We start from the raw sequence: 17,296 nt of genomic DNA, 5'->3' as shown, positions 1-17,296 counted from the left end.
AAAGATAATGTGAGAGAGATGACAGTTTTGTTTTTTTAACAACAGCTTTATTCAAATATAGTTCACATTCCATAAAAGTCACTCTTTTAAAGTTCACAGAGTTTTGTAACCATCACCATTATCTAATTCCTGAAGGTTTCCTTCACTTCATTTTGCCTCATTTATTTCTTTTTGGTTTTCTTAATCTCTTATGTACTATAACTATACATGCTCAGGATATACCACAACTCCCATCCAGTGATTTCAAGGACTTCATGTTACTTGGATCCACAACCAACTCCCATGGAAGCAGCAGTCAAGAAATCAAATGATGCATTGCATTGGGCAAATCTGCCGCAAAAGACTTCTTGAAAGTATTAAAAAGCAAAGACATCACCTTAAGGACTAAGGTGCACCTGTCCCAATCCATTATGTTTACAATTGCCTCATATGCATGTGAAAGCTGAACAGTGAATAAGGAAGACAGAAGATCGACACCTTTGATTTATGGTGTTGGCAGAGAATATTGAATATACCGTGGTCTGCCAAAAGAACAAACAAATCTGTCTTGGACGAAGTACAACCAGAAGGCTCCTTAGACATGAGGATGGTGAGACTACGTCTCACATACATTGGGCATGTTATCAGGAGCAATCAGTCCCTGGAGAAGGACATAATGCTTGGTAAAGTAGAGGGTCAGTAAAAGAGAGGAAGACAGTCCATGAGATGGATTGACACAGTGACTGCAGCAATTGGCTCAACCATTAAAAAGATTGTGAGGATGGCACAGAACTGGACAGCGTTTCATTCTGTTGTACATAGGGTCGCTATGATTTGAAACTGACTTAACCACAGACACACAGACACCTAACAACAACAACAACACATTCAGTGACTACCTTTGCAGTTCAATACTCTTCTACTGAGACACACATGGAGAAAATGGAAGTGGCATATGGAAAGGACAATGTAAAATAGAGGAAGGAATTGATAATATAATTCATAATTACTATTCTGTTGCTAAATAATTGTGTTTTGTAAAATTTCTTAATATCTCTCACTCTTGTGTTTTTCTTTGATCTTTAAACTAGTTTACAGCATTTTAGAGAACAAATATCCTTTTTCCTTAAGTTTACTCGGAACAAGAGGGTAGAGTGATTTTAAAATCATTTATTTCTTTGATCATTCAGAACGCATTTAATAAACATCTAATGTAATATTCTCTAATCCTTAGAAAATTTCTAACTCATGTTAATATGCAAAATTCTGACTACAAGTCCTGAATCTTCCACAGTATTTCAAACTTTTAGGAAACAAAAAAAAATCTACATCATTTTCAGTCAAAAGCATTGAAGGTATATGCCTGAGCAATACTGGCAATTCTGAATTAGTTTGAGTTTTACTAAAACTTCAATTCATGCTCTGATGGAGAGCAGTTTCTGATTAAATTGGGGTGATCAGCTTCATCCTGCCTAACAGTAACAAGGTAGAGGCTCTCATTGAAAATATAACCTGGGGAATGAATAGTTAATTCATATAGAATATCTAGCACATAATATAAATACTTTATACATGTTTAATAGCAATACCATTTCATCAATACACAAGAGAAAAACAAACAATACAAGCAAACCTAGAGCTGACTCATTTATTGGCATTAAAAAATGAGTACTTAAAAAATTGTCAGCTATGATCAGTATGTTTTAAAATAGAGGAAAAGAAAAAAAGATGAAAGGATAAAAAATTTGCCGAACTTGAAATCTATAAAATAATCAAGTTAACATACTGAAAATAAACTCATTGCTGCCGAGTCAATTCTGACTCATAGTGACCCTATAAGACAGAGTAGAATTGCCACATAGGGTTTCCAAGGCTGTAAATCTTTAAGGGAGCAGATTGCTATATCTTTCTCCTGCAGAGTAGCTGGTGGGTTTAAACCATGAGACCTTTCAGTTAGCAGCCAAGCACTTAACCACTGCTCTACCAGGGCTCCTATACTGGAAATAAACAATACAATGTTTATAATTAAAATTTCAACTGATTGGTTGGTGGACTGATGTAGTAGAACTGAGGGCTAGTGAAGTGAAAGGACAATTAATATAATATACCTATACCAATGTACAGAAGCCCTGGTGGTATAGTGGTTAAGTGCTATGGCGGCTAAACAAAAAGTTGACAGTTCGAATCCACCAGGCACTTCTTGGAAACTCTGTGGGGCAGTTCTACTCTGTCCTGTAGGGTCGCTATAAGTAGGAATAGCCTCCATGGCAATTTTTTTCTAATACTAATGTACAGAAAGTTAAAAGAAATTAAAAAATGAACAGAAAATGAGTAAGAAGCATATGAGAGAAGTTCAAAATTTCTAACATATCTATATCTTTCAGCTTGAAGGAATAAAGGAATAAGGAAGAAGTAGTATTTGTAGAGATAATGGCTGATAATTTTCCAAAGCTTTGAAAGTCACCAAACATAGATTCAAAAATATCAATAAACCATGGACATATTAAATATAATCACCTTATGGTCAAATTGTTAAATTTAAAAAATGGGCTAAACAGAAAATAAATAGTAAATTGTAGATATCAAGTTCCCGGGTGGTGTAAATGGTTAAGCTCTAGACTACTAACCAAAAGAGTTGGTGGTTCAAATCTACCTTGAGGCAACTCAGAAGAAAGGCCTGGTAATCTACTTCTGAGAGATCACAGACATTGAAAACCCTGTGGAACACAGTTCTACTCCAACACACATTGGGTTGCCATGAATCCACTTGGCAGAAACAGGTTTGTTTTCCTTTTTTGATTCAACCTAACTATGTCAGTGATTATATTAAAACAATAATGCTCTAAATACTCCAAGTACAAGGTGGAAATCATCACACTGGATTAACCAAAAACTCTATGATTCTTACAAAATACCCAGTGTAAATATGAATGTTTGTAAGTAAAAGAGTGGGGGAAAAAAGATAAACTAACCAAATACTAACTCAAATATAGCTTGCGTATCAATATTAACATAATTCAAAATACAGTTGAAGCAGAGTTTTTTTTTTTTTTTTTAGTGATAAGAAGGGAAACTCATATTGGATCAATCCAAGAGGAAAATATTACAATCTTAAAGCAGTACATGTTAGTAATATTCCAACAAAATGCATATAAATAAAAAATATACAGTTAAGATTCATGTACTTTCCTATTTTATGCTATATTGCAATAAACTTTATTAATAAAATAAAAGATAATTAACCTCACTCATAAAATGGAAATTGTGAGTAAAAATAACGAGGTTCCACTTCAATACCATCAGATGGGCAAAAAAAAAAAAAAAGTCTAATATCAAATTCTGAGCAGGATATGAGGAAATAGGAACTCCTATATACTACTTGTGGGAGTGCTGCTGGTACAACCCTGTCACAATGTTCTTCCTTACATTGAACCTTTTCCCTGATTTACCTTCATATATTGCTTTCAGTCAGTCGATGGCCAAATAGGTCTTAAACAACCACACTGTGATAAGTGCTGTGAGAAATAAACTATACTTAAGACATGGTCTTGTGTCCCACATCTTGCACAGTTTGTTGGGCACCAACAAATAGGAAATAATTTTGTGCCGAGCCATGTGACAATAGAAGCACAGAGAATGAAAACCATGCCAGATCTTCACATTCAGAATGACAGGCTGTACAGTGTACTTGCTATTGTTGTTAGGTGCCATTGAGTTGGTTCTGACTCATAGCAGCTGTATGCACAGTGGAAGAAACACTGTCCGGTCCTGCGGCATCCTCACAATTGTTGCTATACTTGAACCCATTGTTGCAGCCAGTGCGTCAATCCATCTCATTGAAGGTCTTCCTCTTTTCTGTTGACCCTCTACTTTACCAAGCATGATGTCCTTCCCCAGGGACTGATCTCTCCTGATATTGTGTTCAAAGTGTGTGAGATGTAGTCTCTCCATCCCTGCTTCTAAGGAGCGTTCTGCTTCTACTTCCTCCAAGACGGATTTCTTCATTCGTTTGGCAGTCCATGGTATATTCAATATTCTTCTCCAGCACCACAATTCAAAGGTTCCAATTATTCTTTTGTCTTCTTTATTCATCGTCCAACTTTCACGTGGATATGAGGTGATTGAAAACACCATGGCTTGAGTCAGGTGCACCTTAGTCCTCAAGGTGACATCCTTGCTTTTCAAAACTTTAAAGAGATCTTTTGCAGCTGATTTGCCCAGTGCAATGCATCTTTTGATTTCTTGACTGCTGCTTCCATGGGTGTTGATTGTGGATCCAAGTAAAATGAAATCCTTGAAACCTCAATCTCTTCTACTTTTATCATAATGTTGCTTATTGACCCTGTAGTGAGGATTTTTGTTGTCTTTATGTTGAGGTGTAAGCCATACTGAAGGCTGTGGTCTCTGATCTTCATCAGTAAGTACTTCACGTCCTCTTCACTTTCAGCAAGGAAGATTGTGTCATCTGCATAACTCAGGTTGTTAATGAGTCTCCAACCCTGGTGCCCCGTTCTTCTTCATATAGTCCAGCTTCTCAGATTATTTGTTCAGCATACAGACCAAGGTGGATGTCAGAGGAGACTCTGAAACTTGCTTTTGAGTATCGAGCAGCTAAAGTAAAGTGAAGAATTCATGAAGTGAAAGAACTGAGGAGAAGATTTCAAAGGGCCTCTCGAGAAGACAAAATAAACTATTATAATGACATGTGCGAAGAGCTGGAGACGGAAAACCAAAAAGGAAGAACACACTGGGCATTTCTCAAGCTGAAAGAACTGAAGAAAAATTCAAGCCTCGAGTTGCAATAGTGAAGGATTCCATGGGGAAAATATTAAATGATGCAGGAAGCATCAAAAGAAGATGGAAGGAATACACAGAGTCATTACACCAAAAAGAATTAGTTGATATTCAACCATTTCAAGAGGTGGCATATGATCAGGAATTGATGGTACTGAAGGAAGAAGTCCAAGCTGCTCTGAAGGCATTGGTGAAAAACAAGGCTCCAGGAATTGATGAAATATCAATTGAGATGTTTCAACAAACAGATGCACCGCTGGGGATGCACACTCATCTATGCCAAGAAATATGGAAGACAGCTTCCTGGCCAACTGACTGGAAGAGATCCATATTTATGCCTATTCTCAAGGAAGGTGATCCAACCATATGTGGAAATTATAGAACAATATCATTAATATCACACGCAAGCAAAATTTTGCTGAAGATCATTCAAAAAATGGCTGCAGCAGTATATCGACAGGGAACTGCCAGAAATTCAGGCCAGTTTCAGAAGAGGACATGGAACCAGGGATATCATGGCTGATGTCAGATGGATCCTGGCTGAAAGCAGAGAATACCAGAAGGATGTTTACCTGTGTTTTATTGATTATGCAAAGGCATTTGACTATGTGGATCATAATAAACTACGGATAACACTGCGAAGAATGGGAATTCCAGAACACTTAATTGCGCTCATGAGGAAACTTTACATAGATCAAGAGGCAGTTGTGCAGACAGAACAAGGGGATACTGATTGGTTTAAAGTCAGGAAAGGTGTGTGTCAGGGTTGTATTCTTTCACCATACCTATTTAATCTGTCTGCTGAACAAATAATCCAAGAAGCTGGACTATATGAAGAAGAACGGGGCATCAGGATTGGAGGAAGACTCATTAACAACCTGTGTTATGCAGATGACACAACCTTGCTTGCTGAAAATGGAGGACTTGAAGCATTTACTAATAAAGATCAAAGACCACAGCCTTCAGTATGGATTACACCTCAACATAAAGAAAACAAAAATCCTCACAACTGGACCAGTGAGCAACATCATGATAAACGGAGAAAAGATTGAAGTTGTCGAGGATTTCATTTTACTTGGATCCACAATCAACAGCCATGGAAGCAGCAGTCAAGAAATCAAAAGATGCATTGCATTGGGCAAATCTGCTACAAGTGTTGAAGAGCAAAGATGTCACCCTGAAGGCTAAAGGTGCACCTCACCCAAGCCATGGTATTTCCAATCTCATCATATGCATGTGAAAGCTGGACAATGAATAAGGAAGACCGAAGAAGAATTGATGCCTTTGAATTGTGTTGTTGGTGAAGAATATTGAATATACCATGGCCTGCCAAAAGAACGAACAAATCTGTCTTAGAAGAAGTACAACCAGAATGCTCCTTAGAAGCAAGGATGGCGAGACTGCGTCTTACATACTTTGGACATATTTTCAGGAGGGATCAGTCCCTGGAGAAGGACATCATGCTTGGCAGAGTACAGGGTCAGTGAAAAAGAGGAAGAACTTCAACGAGGTGGATTGATACAGTGGCTGCAACAATAAGCTCAAGCATAACAACTATTGTAAGGATGACACAGGACCGGGCAGTTTTTCATTCTGTTGTGCATAGGGTTGCTATGAGTCGGAAGTGACTCGACGGCACCTAACAACAACATACAGGCTGAATAGTTATGGTGAAAGGATACAACCCTGACACACACCTTTTCTGTCTTCAAACCAGGCAGTATCACCTTATTCTGTTCAAATGACTGCCTTTTGATCCGTGTACAGATTCCTCATGAGCACAATTAAGTGTTTTGGAATCCCTATTCTCTGCAATATTGTTCATAATTTAGTATGATTCACACAGTCAAATGACTTAGCATAGTCAATAAAACACTGGTAAACATCTTTCTGGTATTCTCTGCTTTCAGCCAGGATCCATCTGACATCAGTAATGGTATTCTTGTCCCACTTTTTCTTCTAAATTCAGCTTGAATTTTTGGCAATCCCCCGTTGATATACTGCTGTAGCCACTTCTGAATGATCCTCAGCAAAATTTTGCTTGCATTTAATAGTAGTGATATTGTTGGATAATTTCCTCATTTGATTGGATCTCCTTTCTTGGGAATTGGCATAAACACGGATCTCTTCCATTCGATTGGCCAGGCAACTGTCTTCCATATTTCTTGGCATAGATGTGTGAGCACTTCCAGCGCTGCATCAGTTTGTTGAAACAACTCAGTTGCTATTCCATCAATTCCTGGAGCCTTGTTTTTCGCCAATGGCTTCAGGGCAGCTTGTGCTTCTTCCTTCAGTGCCACAGGTTCCTGATCATATGTTACCTACTGAAATGGTTGAACGTTGACCAATTCTTTTTGGTATAGTGACTCTGTGTATTCTTTCCATCTTCTTTTGATGCTTCCTTCATCATTTAATATGTTCCCCTTAGAATCCTTCAGTATCGCAACTCAAGGCTTAAATTTTTTCTTCAGTTCTTTTATGGAGCTGCCCTTTGAAATCTTCTGATCAGCTCTTTCACCTTATCATTTTTTTCTTTTGCTTTAGCTCCTCGACATTCAAGAGCAACTTTCAGAGTCTCTTCTGACAGCCTTTTAGGCCTTTCTTTCTCTCCTGTCTTTTTAATGACATCTTGCTGTCTTCATGTGTGATATCCTTGATGTCATTCCACAACTCGCCTGGTCTTGGGTCATTAGTGTTCAACACATCAAATCTGTTTTTTTTTTTTTTTTAATTGTGCCTTACGTGAAAGTTTAGAGCTCAAGTGAGTTTCTCATACAAAAATTTATGCAAACATTTTTATGTAACCCTAGTTGCTCCCTATAATGTGACAGCACACTCTCAAATCTGTTCTTGGGATGGTCTTTAAATTCAGGTGGGATATACTCAAGGTCGTACTTTGTCTCTTGTGGACTTGTTCTAATTTTCTTCAACTTCAATTTGAACTTGCATAGGAGTAATTGATGGTCTGATCCACAGTCTGCCCCAGCCTTGTTCTGACTGATGATATTGAGCTTTTCCATCATCTCTTTCCACAGATGTAGCTGATTTGATTCCTGTGTATTCCATCTGGTGAGGCCCATGTGTATAGTTGACGTTTGTGTTGGTTAAAAAAGGTATATGCAATGAAGAAGTCATTGGTCTTGCAAAATTTAATCATTCGATCTCCGGCATCATTTCTATCACCAAGGCCATATTTTCCAACTACCGATCCTTCTTCTTTGTTTCCGACTTTCAAATTCCAATCACCGGTAATTACCAGTGCATCCTGACTGCATGTTTGATCACTTTCAGACTGCAGAAGTCAGTACAAATCTTCCATTTCTTCATCTTTGGCCTCAAGTTTAGTGCATAAATTTGAATAATAGTCTTCCTTGTAGGCATATGGATATTATTCTACCACTGACAGTGCTGTACTTCAGGATAGATCTTGAAGTGTTCTTTTTGAGGATGAATGCAATGCCATTCCTCTTCAAGTTGTCATTCCATATGATTGTCTGATTCAGAATGACCAATACCAGTCCATTTCAGCTCACTAATCCCTAGGATATCAATCTTTATGTGTTCCATTTCATTTTTGACAATTTCCAGTTTTCCTAGATTTGTACTTCATACATTCCAGGTTCCGATTATGAATGGATGTTTGCAGCTGTTCTCATTTTGAGTTTTGCCACAACTGCAAATGAAGGTCTTGAAAGCTTGACTCCATCCATGTTATTAAGGTCGAATTTATTTTGAGGAAGCAGTTCTTCCCCTGTCGTGTTCTGAGTGCCTTCCAACCTGAGGGGCTCATCTTCTGGCACTGTATCAGACAATGTTTCACTGCTAATTATAAAGTTTTCACCAGTTAATTCTTTCCAGAAGTAGACTGCTGGGTCCTTCACCCTAGTCTGTCTTAGTCTAGAAGCTCAGCTGAAACCTGTCTGCCATGGGTGACCCTGCTGGTATTTGAATACTGATGGCATAGCTCCCAGTATCACAGCAATGAACAATCCCCCCCACATTATGACAAAGTGACAGCCACGTGGGGTTATGGTGTGTTGGTTCAAAGGAAAACCTCCAGAGTCACTCAGCTGTGTTCAAATCACAACCTGACTACTGTGTTTGAATCTCTCAAATTCTTTCTGGTTCACTGTAAAATGGAGATAATAATAGAACTTAGTGTATAAGGGTAATGGAAAAACTAGATAATTAAAAAAATTAAAGCAGGGACAATTCCTAGCACATGGAAAGCACTCAATAAACTTAATAGCTATTATTATTGAACAATACCATAGAGCCTGACTGTCTGTGATAACAATTCCTTCCTTAACCTTCAGGGTCATTTCATTTCTTTTGGTACAGCATACTAGAAAAACATTTGTTACAACTGGAGGTTGATTTCAATAAATCTCATGTACGATAAGTATGAGGCTCATAAACTGCTCCAGAATGTCAGGTAAAAATGCTATCTCACTCCAAAAAGGATAAAACTGCAGTTTAATGAAATCACTCTTTACCTGTCTCCATTATCTTTGAATGGGAAGTTTTATGTTCTTCAGGTGTCTAAGTCCTAAGAATGTTATACTGGGCTTCAAATAAACCTTAAATATTTCATAAATATTATGAAAACAATGTCTTTATACTACAAATTAGTTCTCAAGGCATATTAAGTAAAAGAAGTCTTGGTTTACTATCCCAATATCTTGGTTTACTATCCCAATATAAACAATAATAATTTCAAGATCTAAGAATCAACTTTGAGTTTCCCAAATAATTAATTATTTATCTGGCAATATCTTATGAATTATAGTGAGCCTCAGCTACTGGAATATAATAAATGGTTATGAATTGAATAGATAAATGAATACCTGATTTAATGAATGAATGAACAGCATCTTATGTATAAGAGACCTAGGGATGGCTTAGAAAAGAGAACAAAACATGTTGAACGACTTGGCAAGGTCCAGAGAGCTAATTTCATGAAAGAAATAAAATAAGGACAAAGCCTTTGGATTCATAGCATCCTATCATCTTTCCAATGCCAGCAGCTGATACTGCACCCAGATTTTTCCTGGGACATCATGTGTCAGTGTAAATGAATTGATGCAAAAATGAATAATATCTTGTGAATTTTTATTTGTCAGGAGATGAGGCTTTGGAGGCGCTATTGTTTTTGCAAGGTATATATTTTTGTGCCCAGAAAAATATTTTTTTTTTGTACACACACATACAAAGTTGCTCTCTTAACTCTTCCACTCTTTTAATATTGTGTGTGTGCGTGTATATGTGTGTGTGTGTGTGTATGTAAAAACCCATTGCTGTTGAGTCGAGTTTGACTCTCAGTGACCCTATGAGACAGGAGACAGAGTAGAACTGTCCCATAGTGTTTCCAAGGGGTGGCTGGTGGATTGAACTCCTGGCCTTTTGGTTAGAAGCTGATCTCTTAACTACTGCACCACCAGGGCTCCATATATATATGGACAATAATGGACACACGATAATGTCTTATAAGGTTTACATATACAGCACCAGGGCCAGTATTCTGTTCATTGTTTGAAATAATACATTTCTTATATCACTTAATATATAGGATAAAATGAAAAATATTATATTATTATCTCATGTAGCACATCAGTAGACTATATATTCTAGGGTGTATGCTTTACTTATTCATTCAACAATATTTGTTGAGTGTCTTTATGCCAGTCACTGTACCAGAAACTGATAGACTTCCTTTCAAAGAAATTACATTCTAATCCCCTTTAATAAACACATAGATACACATATAGACAAAATTAAGATAATTTGAAATGATGATAAGGGCTGGATAGGACATAAAATTGGAGTCTGTGGTTGAGACTAAAGGATGGAGTATTCCTGGAAAGGTGATCAGGGTCTGTGTTTTAAATACAATGATATGGGAACTGCAACATAAATTGAAAGTGAAAGGTAGCTATGGGGATTTGTAGAAAAACTCTGAAGAAAGAGGACAAAGCAAGTGTAAACCCTCTAAGCTGGGAATGATTGAGAGCCTATGCACAAAGAACATTGTAACAAAGCAGGACTTTTTGGTAAGAATTTTGCATTTTATTTTACTATCATGTGGCAAATCAAGTGGGAAAAGTAGTTTGGGGCAGAAGAAAGACAAGACAAAAAACAAAACAAAACTAAAACTGACCTTCAAGGAGAATAGTTTATAAGATCTAGGAAGAATTATACTTTATAGAGTTGACAATGTATTTCTGTAGAAGACATCTTATTTCAATGAACTACAAAGTGATTAGTAGTATGCAGTTTTAAAACAGACTACATCTAGCAGTATAAATGAAAATATAATAATATGGTAAGTTTACAATATTATAAAATATTATTGCATTGTAAAATCATTGTCTGGGTCCTGCTCATGGGACTCGGTCAAGCTAAACCTGAGTAGTGACAGTAACTGGCTTCATTAAGTTAGAGGGATTATATGTGAGCTGGGTATAAAACTGACAAAAAGGGCAGAGTTTGTTCAGGGCAGTTGATGATGTTTGGCTGGAAAAAAATCTACAACGTAGTCAAGAATGCATCCAAAATCTATAATAAAGGGCCAATTTTCAAGTTTGTGGTTCAAAGAAGAATGAAGTCAGAGGTTATGAACTTAAGAGTAAGTTGAAATATGACATCAAAGATAACTTACTTCTGTGATCATGAAAGGTGTTGGAGGTGATGACTATGGGATGCTGACTCCCTCAGTCTAGAGTAATCCTGGCAATTCAGGAGGCCTGTGGGAGCAGACGATTGTACCAAAGCTCAAATCATTGAAAAAACAAAATATATAAACCTCCCATCAATGCTCTATTGGAAAATTTGCCTCGCCTAAGTACTGAAATACAGTCAGAGTGCTCCTTTGAAGTGAGTATGGTAAGACTTTATCTCACGTACTTTGGACATGTTATCAGGAGGGACCAGTCCCTGGAGAGACATCATGCTTGGTAAAGTAGAGGGTCAGCAAAAAAGAGGAGGACCCTTAATGAGATGGATTGACATAGTGGCTACAACAATGGGCTCAATCTAACAACCATTGTGAGGATGGCACAGGAACTGGCAGTGTTTCATTCTGTTGTACATAGAGTTGCTCAAGAGTCGGAATCGATTCAGTGGTACCTAACAACAACAACAATAAATAGCATTTACTGAAAATCAGTGTTTGAAACCATTAACCTAATGATGCTCACTATTTTCAGTGTCTGAGCTCTGCCATTACTCAGTTAGGGATTTGTAATTCATAAAGATAAGTCTAATATGGTTTCATATATCTTAAGCATGTTACAGATCCAACTTTTTGATACTGTATATGGCATCATAAGAAGAACCAAGATATGAGTACAGTGAAGATAACTATTATAGTTTTTGGTCTGATCTGAGCATTTAAAGTCCAATTTAAAGCCACATAATTTTTGGGTCCTAGCCAAGACATGAGTGACTCTGTCACATTAGCTCTATTGCCAGTGTCTCTGTAATATGCAAAAGAGCATATTTAAATTCTGAGTGTTACCTGGTTTGTTTTATTCCTGATATAGCATTCAGTGCCATGACCTTCTAGTCTGCAATGAGAGAAAAGGGAAGGGTCAGCCAAGATTGCAGCAAAGCCCAATAGAAAGAGAAATCTGGACCATTCCTTCTTTATTTCTTATATGGGAATACTTTATAATCTATTTCCCTGACATACAGATAAAACATTTTCTCGGGAGTTTTTTTTTAAGTCATTTATCAAAAAAGATTATTCATTGATTTCTTTCTAATGTATCAGGATTTTGCTAAGTGCTGGGTATGCAGTTGTGAACAAATGTATGAATTTATATGTTTATATCCATACGAATTAAAAATTAATGATGGGTTCTATTGAATTGGAATCAACTTGACGGCAAAGGGTTTAGTATTTTGGGTTTATGTGAGAGAAACAAACAGGTTCAACAATAACAAATACTATGGTGAGGGAGGGGCAGGAAAAGAGAGACTCAGGCAAACAAACCCAAAGGGACCATTGTGAGTAAAAAATATTGTCTGAAATGTCATCATTCAGCTTAGCGTCTCCTATCCACTTTCCCACACACCTCCACCCCAGTCATTGTCAGGTTCTAATTCTGTTTTAGATAACCTGACAGGGCAAGGTTTATGAGAAGAAAATGCATGTCTGTCCTATATCTGATATATTCTCTCTTGATTCCACTACAGCTACATTTTTATCTCTTGGAATGACCAAAAGAGAGAGATTTCATGAACTGCTATTCTAGCAGTAGACAATCTCATCTGGAATATCAGTATTATTATATATCACATAAGAGTAGAAAACACAGAGTTAGGTATTGGGAAGGATTTAATGTGTGATCCTTACTATCAAGAAGTTGACCTTTCATGTGAGGACTTTATAAACAGCAAATAGGAGAGTGTGTTATAGGAAGGCATACGCCTGGCATAATATATGCGATGTAGCAGTTCTGTTGGCTGTTCACTACTTTCCCAGGTAGAAACAACAGTCTTTGTAGGCTCATTGATCCAGGAGCTGTACTGAAAGTTTAACCTCTGTGATTGCCAGCGTGTCCAGGATCTTGGACCCAGTAACTAAGTCCATTCTCTTCAACTGTCTTGGCCCCAAGGCCATATCTCTTTCTGTAAATGGATGTTAATGTGCCATTATCTTATCACTGGGGCCTGTATTCATCCCCCACACTACCCCTGTGCTGCCATAGAAATAGCCTTCAGATTTTCCTCACAGTTTTATGGCTCTCTTCCTTTTGGCACCGGAGTGTTTCTCTTTCATTTGTGCTCAGCTTTATATTAATTTTCTGTTATATTTTATCAACTTTTTAAAATTTTTTATCAGTGGAAACTGGGCATTAGAGGGAATAACCGGGACTGTTTTAGTTCAGCCTGCTTTGTGGTCTAATCCAAAAATCCACCCATGTGAAAATTTAGAGCCTTATTTTCTTCATAGTAAAATGGTAATAATAATGGCAGCTCTATAGATATTTGAAAGAATCATATTGTTCCTCGTATGTGAAAGTGTTTGAAATACTGTGATAATCTATGCTAATTAAAAAAATGTTAAGATTATTATTCAGTATCATATCAGATTAACTCTGATCACTTAACAAAGTCCAGAGGAAATGAAATTTTATCCGAGGCCAAGATTCTTCTTCTCAGTGGATGGGTAAATTGAGTTGCACTACAGACTAATCTGAAAAGCACAGGGGCCTACATTGGTAGCAGACGGATTCTAAATGTAAGAGGTTGATGCTAACGGAAAGATTGTAGGTTTCTAAGGAGAACATTTTCTACTTCAGAGTGAGCCTAGAGTATTATTTCCTTGTCAGTAAACTGTCATGATTGAAATCATGTCAATTCAAGGGAAAAAATAAGAAGTGTCTCTGATTTTGAGTATTCAAAATACATCATGGAATGCATTAGACCCCGAAAACTAACTTGAGGGTAGATTAAACAATGTTTCCTACTGAAATTTGTAAAATAGGCAACTACCTTTGAAAACTGATAATATTTGTGTATAGAGGGAGCGTGGGGTAGAAGAAAGGGAGAAAGGAAGCAGATAAATGATGACAAGAACCAGATGTAAAGCACTTGCTGTCTCTTTGTCGTTCCTTAGGAGTCACAGATGAAAGCAATGAAAGAGACAGTGCAGCTTTGCCTGACCTCTGTTTTCCGTGATCAACCTCCCCCTTTGAGTCTAATCACGTCAAATCCAACTCAGATGGTACTTCCACCCAGGACAATTGACTCTAAGATTCCAGACTCAGTGACAAAAAACAAGGTACACTTTATTCTGACTTTGAAATGTGAAATCAAGTACTGTGATGCTTTGACAGTTCATGCTGTGTGATCATCAGAGTGGAGCCAGAGGGTATAAAACTCAGCGAAAGATTGAGAAGTAAATGGAGATAGTAACCCAGTTTGTAAGTTCTGAATAGTAACTTGGTAAATATTGGAAGGCAGCTTTTCTTGATAGCTGTGTTGCCAGGTGAAAACCCCAGGTTATGCTCAGCGTGACTCCTTACAGCCAATAAACAAGAGGTGGAGGTGGGAGATCAGAAAGACATCTTTATTTCATTGTATAAGGAAAGGATCAATTGGGGCTGCTGCCTCCAAGACTGCTTGCAGGCAGCTTGGGGAGGTAGGCTTTTACAGAGAGCAGACAAGGAAATGCATATTCATCATGAATATTCAGGATTGACTTTTGCGCAGGCCCTCAAGGCTTAGGGGTGATTATGCATTTTCTGTAGACAAGCGTTTGATTCTGGAGGGGGGTGCTTATATGTATTTTGCACTTAAGGAGCTAATGGGTCACTTGGAGGTGTTGAGGTAGCACAGAAAGCCTGCTAAGACCAGTCGGGGCCCACTATGGCTGTTCTGTGGTTATCTTGTCAAGGAGTCCTTGGCCCATTCTCTAGCCATCTTGTCAAGGACAGTTTCAGAAGAATGTGTAGCCTATTTTGCTCAGTGTAGGAGAATGAGCCAGAGCAAGTGTCTCTTAGAAGTGCTGAGCTCAAGGCTGTCTTTATCTCCTTGAAGTGTTGAGCTCTGAGGCTGCCTGTCTCAGCTGTTTCAGAGATAGAGTTATGAGTGTATAAACAAATAACTGAATAAATAAAATATATCTTGTATTATATGCAAATGCACACCACATTGCACTTCTCATTAAGTCTGATGATTTTGGACTATGCAGTTTTATAATTCTATGGACATTTTACATTTGTCTCCAACTCAAAAAGTATATTTGGATAAACCCGTCATTAGAATTAGTCTCTTCTGACCCTGAATATGTGGGTAAATTATTGATTTCGGTTTAACTGATTTGCTGTGAATAAATGTATATCCTGTTGTCAAAATAAATAATAAATATTTATTATTTCTCTTGGTATATCACAGAAAAAGATAAGAAGCATTTAGATGACATTGTTTTGGGGATGGCTCATTTTTCAAAAACCAATAACAATAAAATCCAATTGTTTAAGATGAAGTTCAATAAATCTAAATTAATGGACTCTGGAGCATTCCATTTTACAGATTAGCGTTAAAAGCTTGCCTGATGTTTATGCTATGCCAACATTCTTTATCGTTTCAATAGTGGAAGAAATTGTATTTTATGTGTTTTTGGGTCCTAATCTCTGTGCAGGTACCTTGCAGATAATATTAAAAGGATCCTGAATAATATAACTGATATAGGATGTGCGCAACAGAAACAAACACTTAGGGCAAGGAATGTGTTTTCCTCTATATACACAAAAGTAACTTTTTTCAGATGAGAACATTTAATTGGTAAGTCTTCAGAGTTGGCTAATTATAGCCACAATGATATGATGTGCCCGATAAAAGAGTGTGAGACAATCACATCACTCAATCTCCCTGTGCCTCAGATTCCTCCTTGCCTACCTCAGGGTGTTGTGACATGGGCATTAAAAATAATATGAAGAATTATTATTTTCCAAGACATCTGGCTAGTGTCAGTATTTTCTTTCATTTGATTTTTGTAACCCTCAACTCTTCATTAGACAGGTAGGTATTTGTGTGATATTTCCCTAAAATCTGTGAAACACATCCAAATATCAATATTCAGCCTATATGTGGAAAAAGGCAAAATATTCCCTCAAAGATGTTATTTTTACTTTGGAATTTCTTTCTCCCAGAAGATTTGGGGAATGTATTCAAATTCTTGATTCCTATGCATGTGTGTGTGTATATGTATACCCATACATACCCGTACAAAAGCCACAGGTTTCACTGGAAGGGGAGTTCAAAATTATAAGGGTTTAATAGAGACAGCAAAATAATAATTTATATATTGGTAACTCCTAAAGCAACAATTTTTTTTTTTTTTTTTAATTCTAGAGCATCCTTTTGCATACTCTTTTAGTTCAGTAAGTTTCTGCTGAGATTCCTCAATCAGGTCTATGGGCTTCCTTTCCTTTATTGCTCTCTCCATAGATGTTGTGCTTGCTTCTTTCTGATTCAAAAGAATTGTTCCTTATTTTCCCTTTTTGAATTTCTTGTTCCACTCTCAGTGCTCTGATAGCACAGTCTTTGATATTTATGGCCCTTGAACATGTCTTAAATTCAGTGATGTCGGCATATCCTTCACTCTTCAAGGGAGATGACTGCTTAGCTCATTGATCTGTTCTACACAATTTAATGTCCATCATGACCTTTCTATAGAAGTCATTTGAATTAATACATTGTATGACCTCTTATTGGTCATTTTTTTTCTTATTTACAGTTTATAAGAAAACATATTATTGAGTGCTTATTTTGTGATTAGTATCAAGACAAAAAAAAAATATATATTTTCCATCTATGTACCAGGACTCTGCTAGTCACTGGGGATGGAACTTTGGGAGGACAGTGCCTGACCTTATGGCAACTGCAGTTTAATTCACTGTATAGAGAGAACAAAACAAAAATGCAGAGGGTTTTCTCAGTAGTAGATCAGTCTATCTCTTGCCCAAATCAACAGCAACTGGTTTGGATATCCAGTAAGTGATTATACATTTGC

General features: G+C 37.2%; 1 protein-coding gene across 1 annotated transcript in view; it reads left to right on the top strand.

Moving 5' to 3' along the window:
* LUZP2 (leucine zipper protein 2) overlaps window positions 1–17,296 on the top strand; it is a 266,134-nt gene that overhangs the window by 210,167 nt on the left and 38,671 nt on the right. Inside the window, exon 6 of the mRNA XM_064288344.1 lies at window positions 14,396–14,560. Within this exon, the coding sequence (XP_064144414.1) occupies window positions 14,396–14,560 (165 nt within the window). The remainder of the gene's footprint in view (window positions 1–14,395; window positions 14,561–17,296) is intronic.

This window comes from Loxodonta africana, chromosome 7 (genome assembly GCF_030014295.1).
Source record: "Loxodonta africana isolate mLoxAfr1 chromosome 7, mLoxAfr1.hap2, whole genome shotgun sequence".
NCBI classification, from domain to species: Eukaryota; Metazoa; Chordata; class Mammalia; order Proboscidea; family Elephantidae; genus Loxodonta; species Loxodonta africana.
The sequence above is the reverse complement of the archived record's forward strand: the minus strand, read 5'-3'. Positions and strand labels throughout refer to the sequence as shown.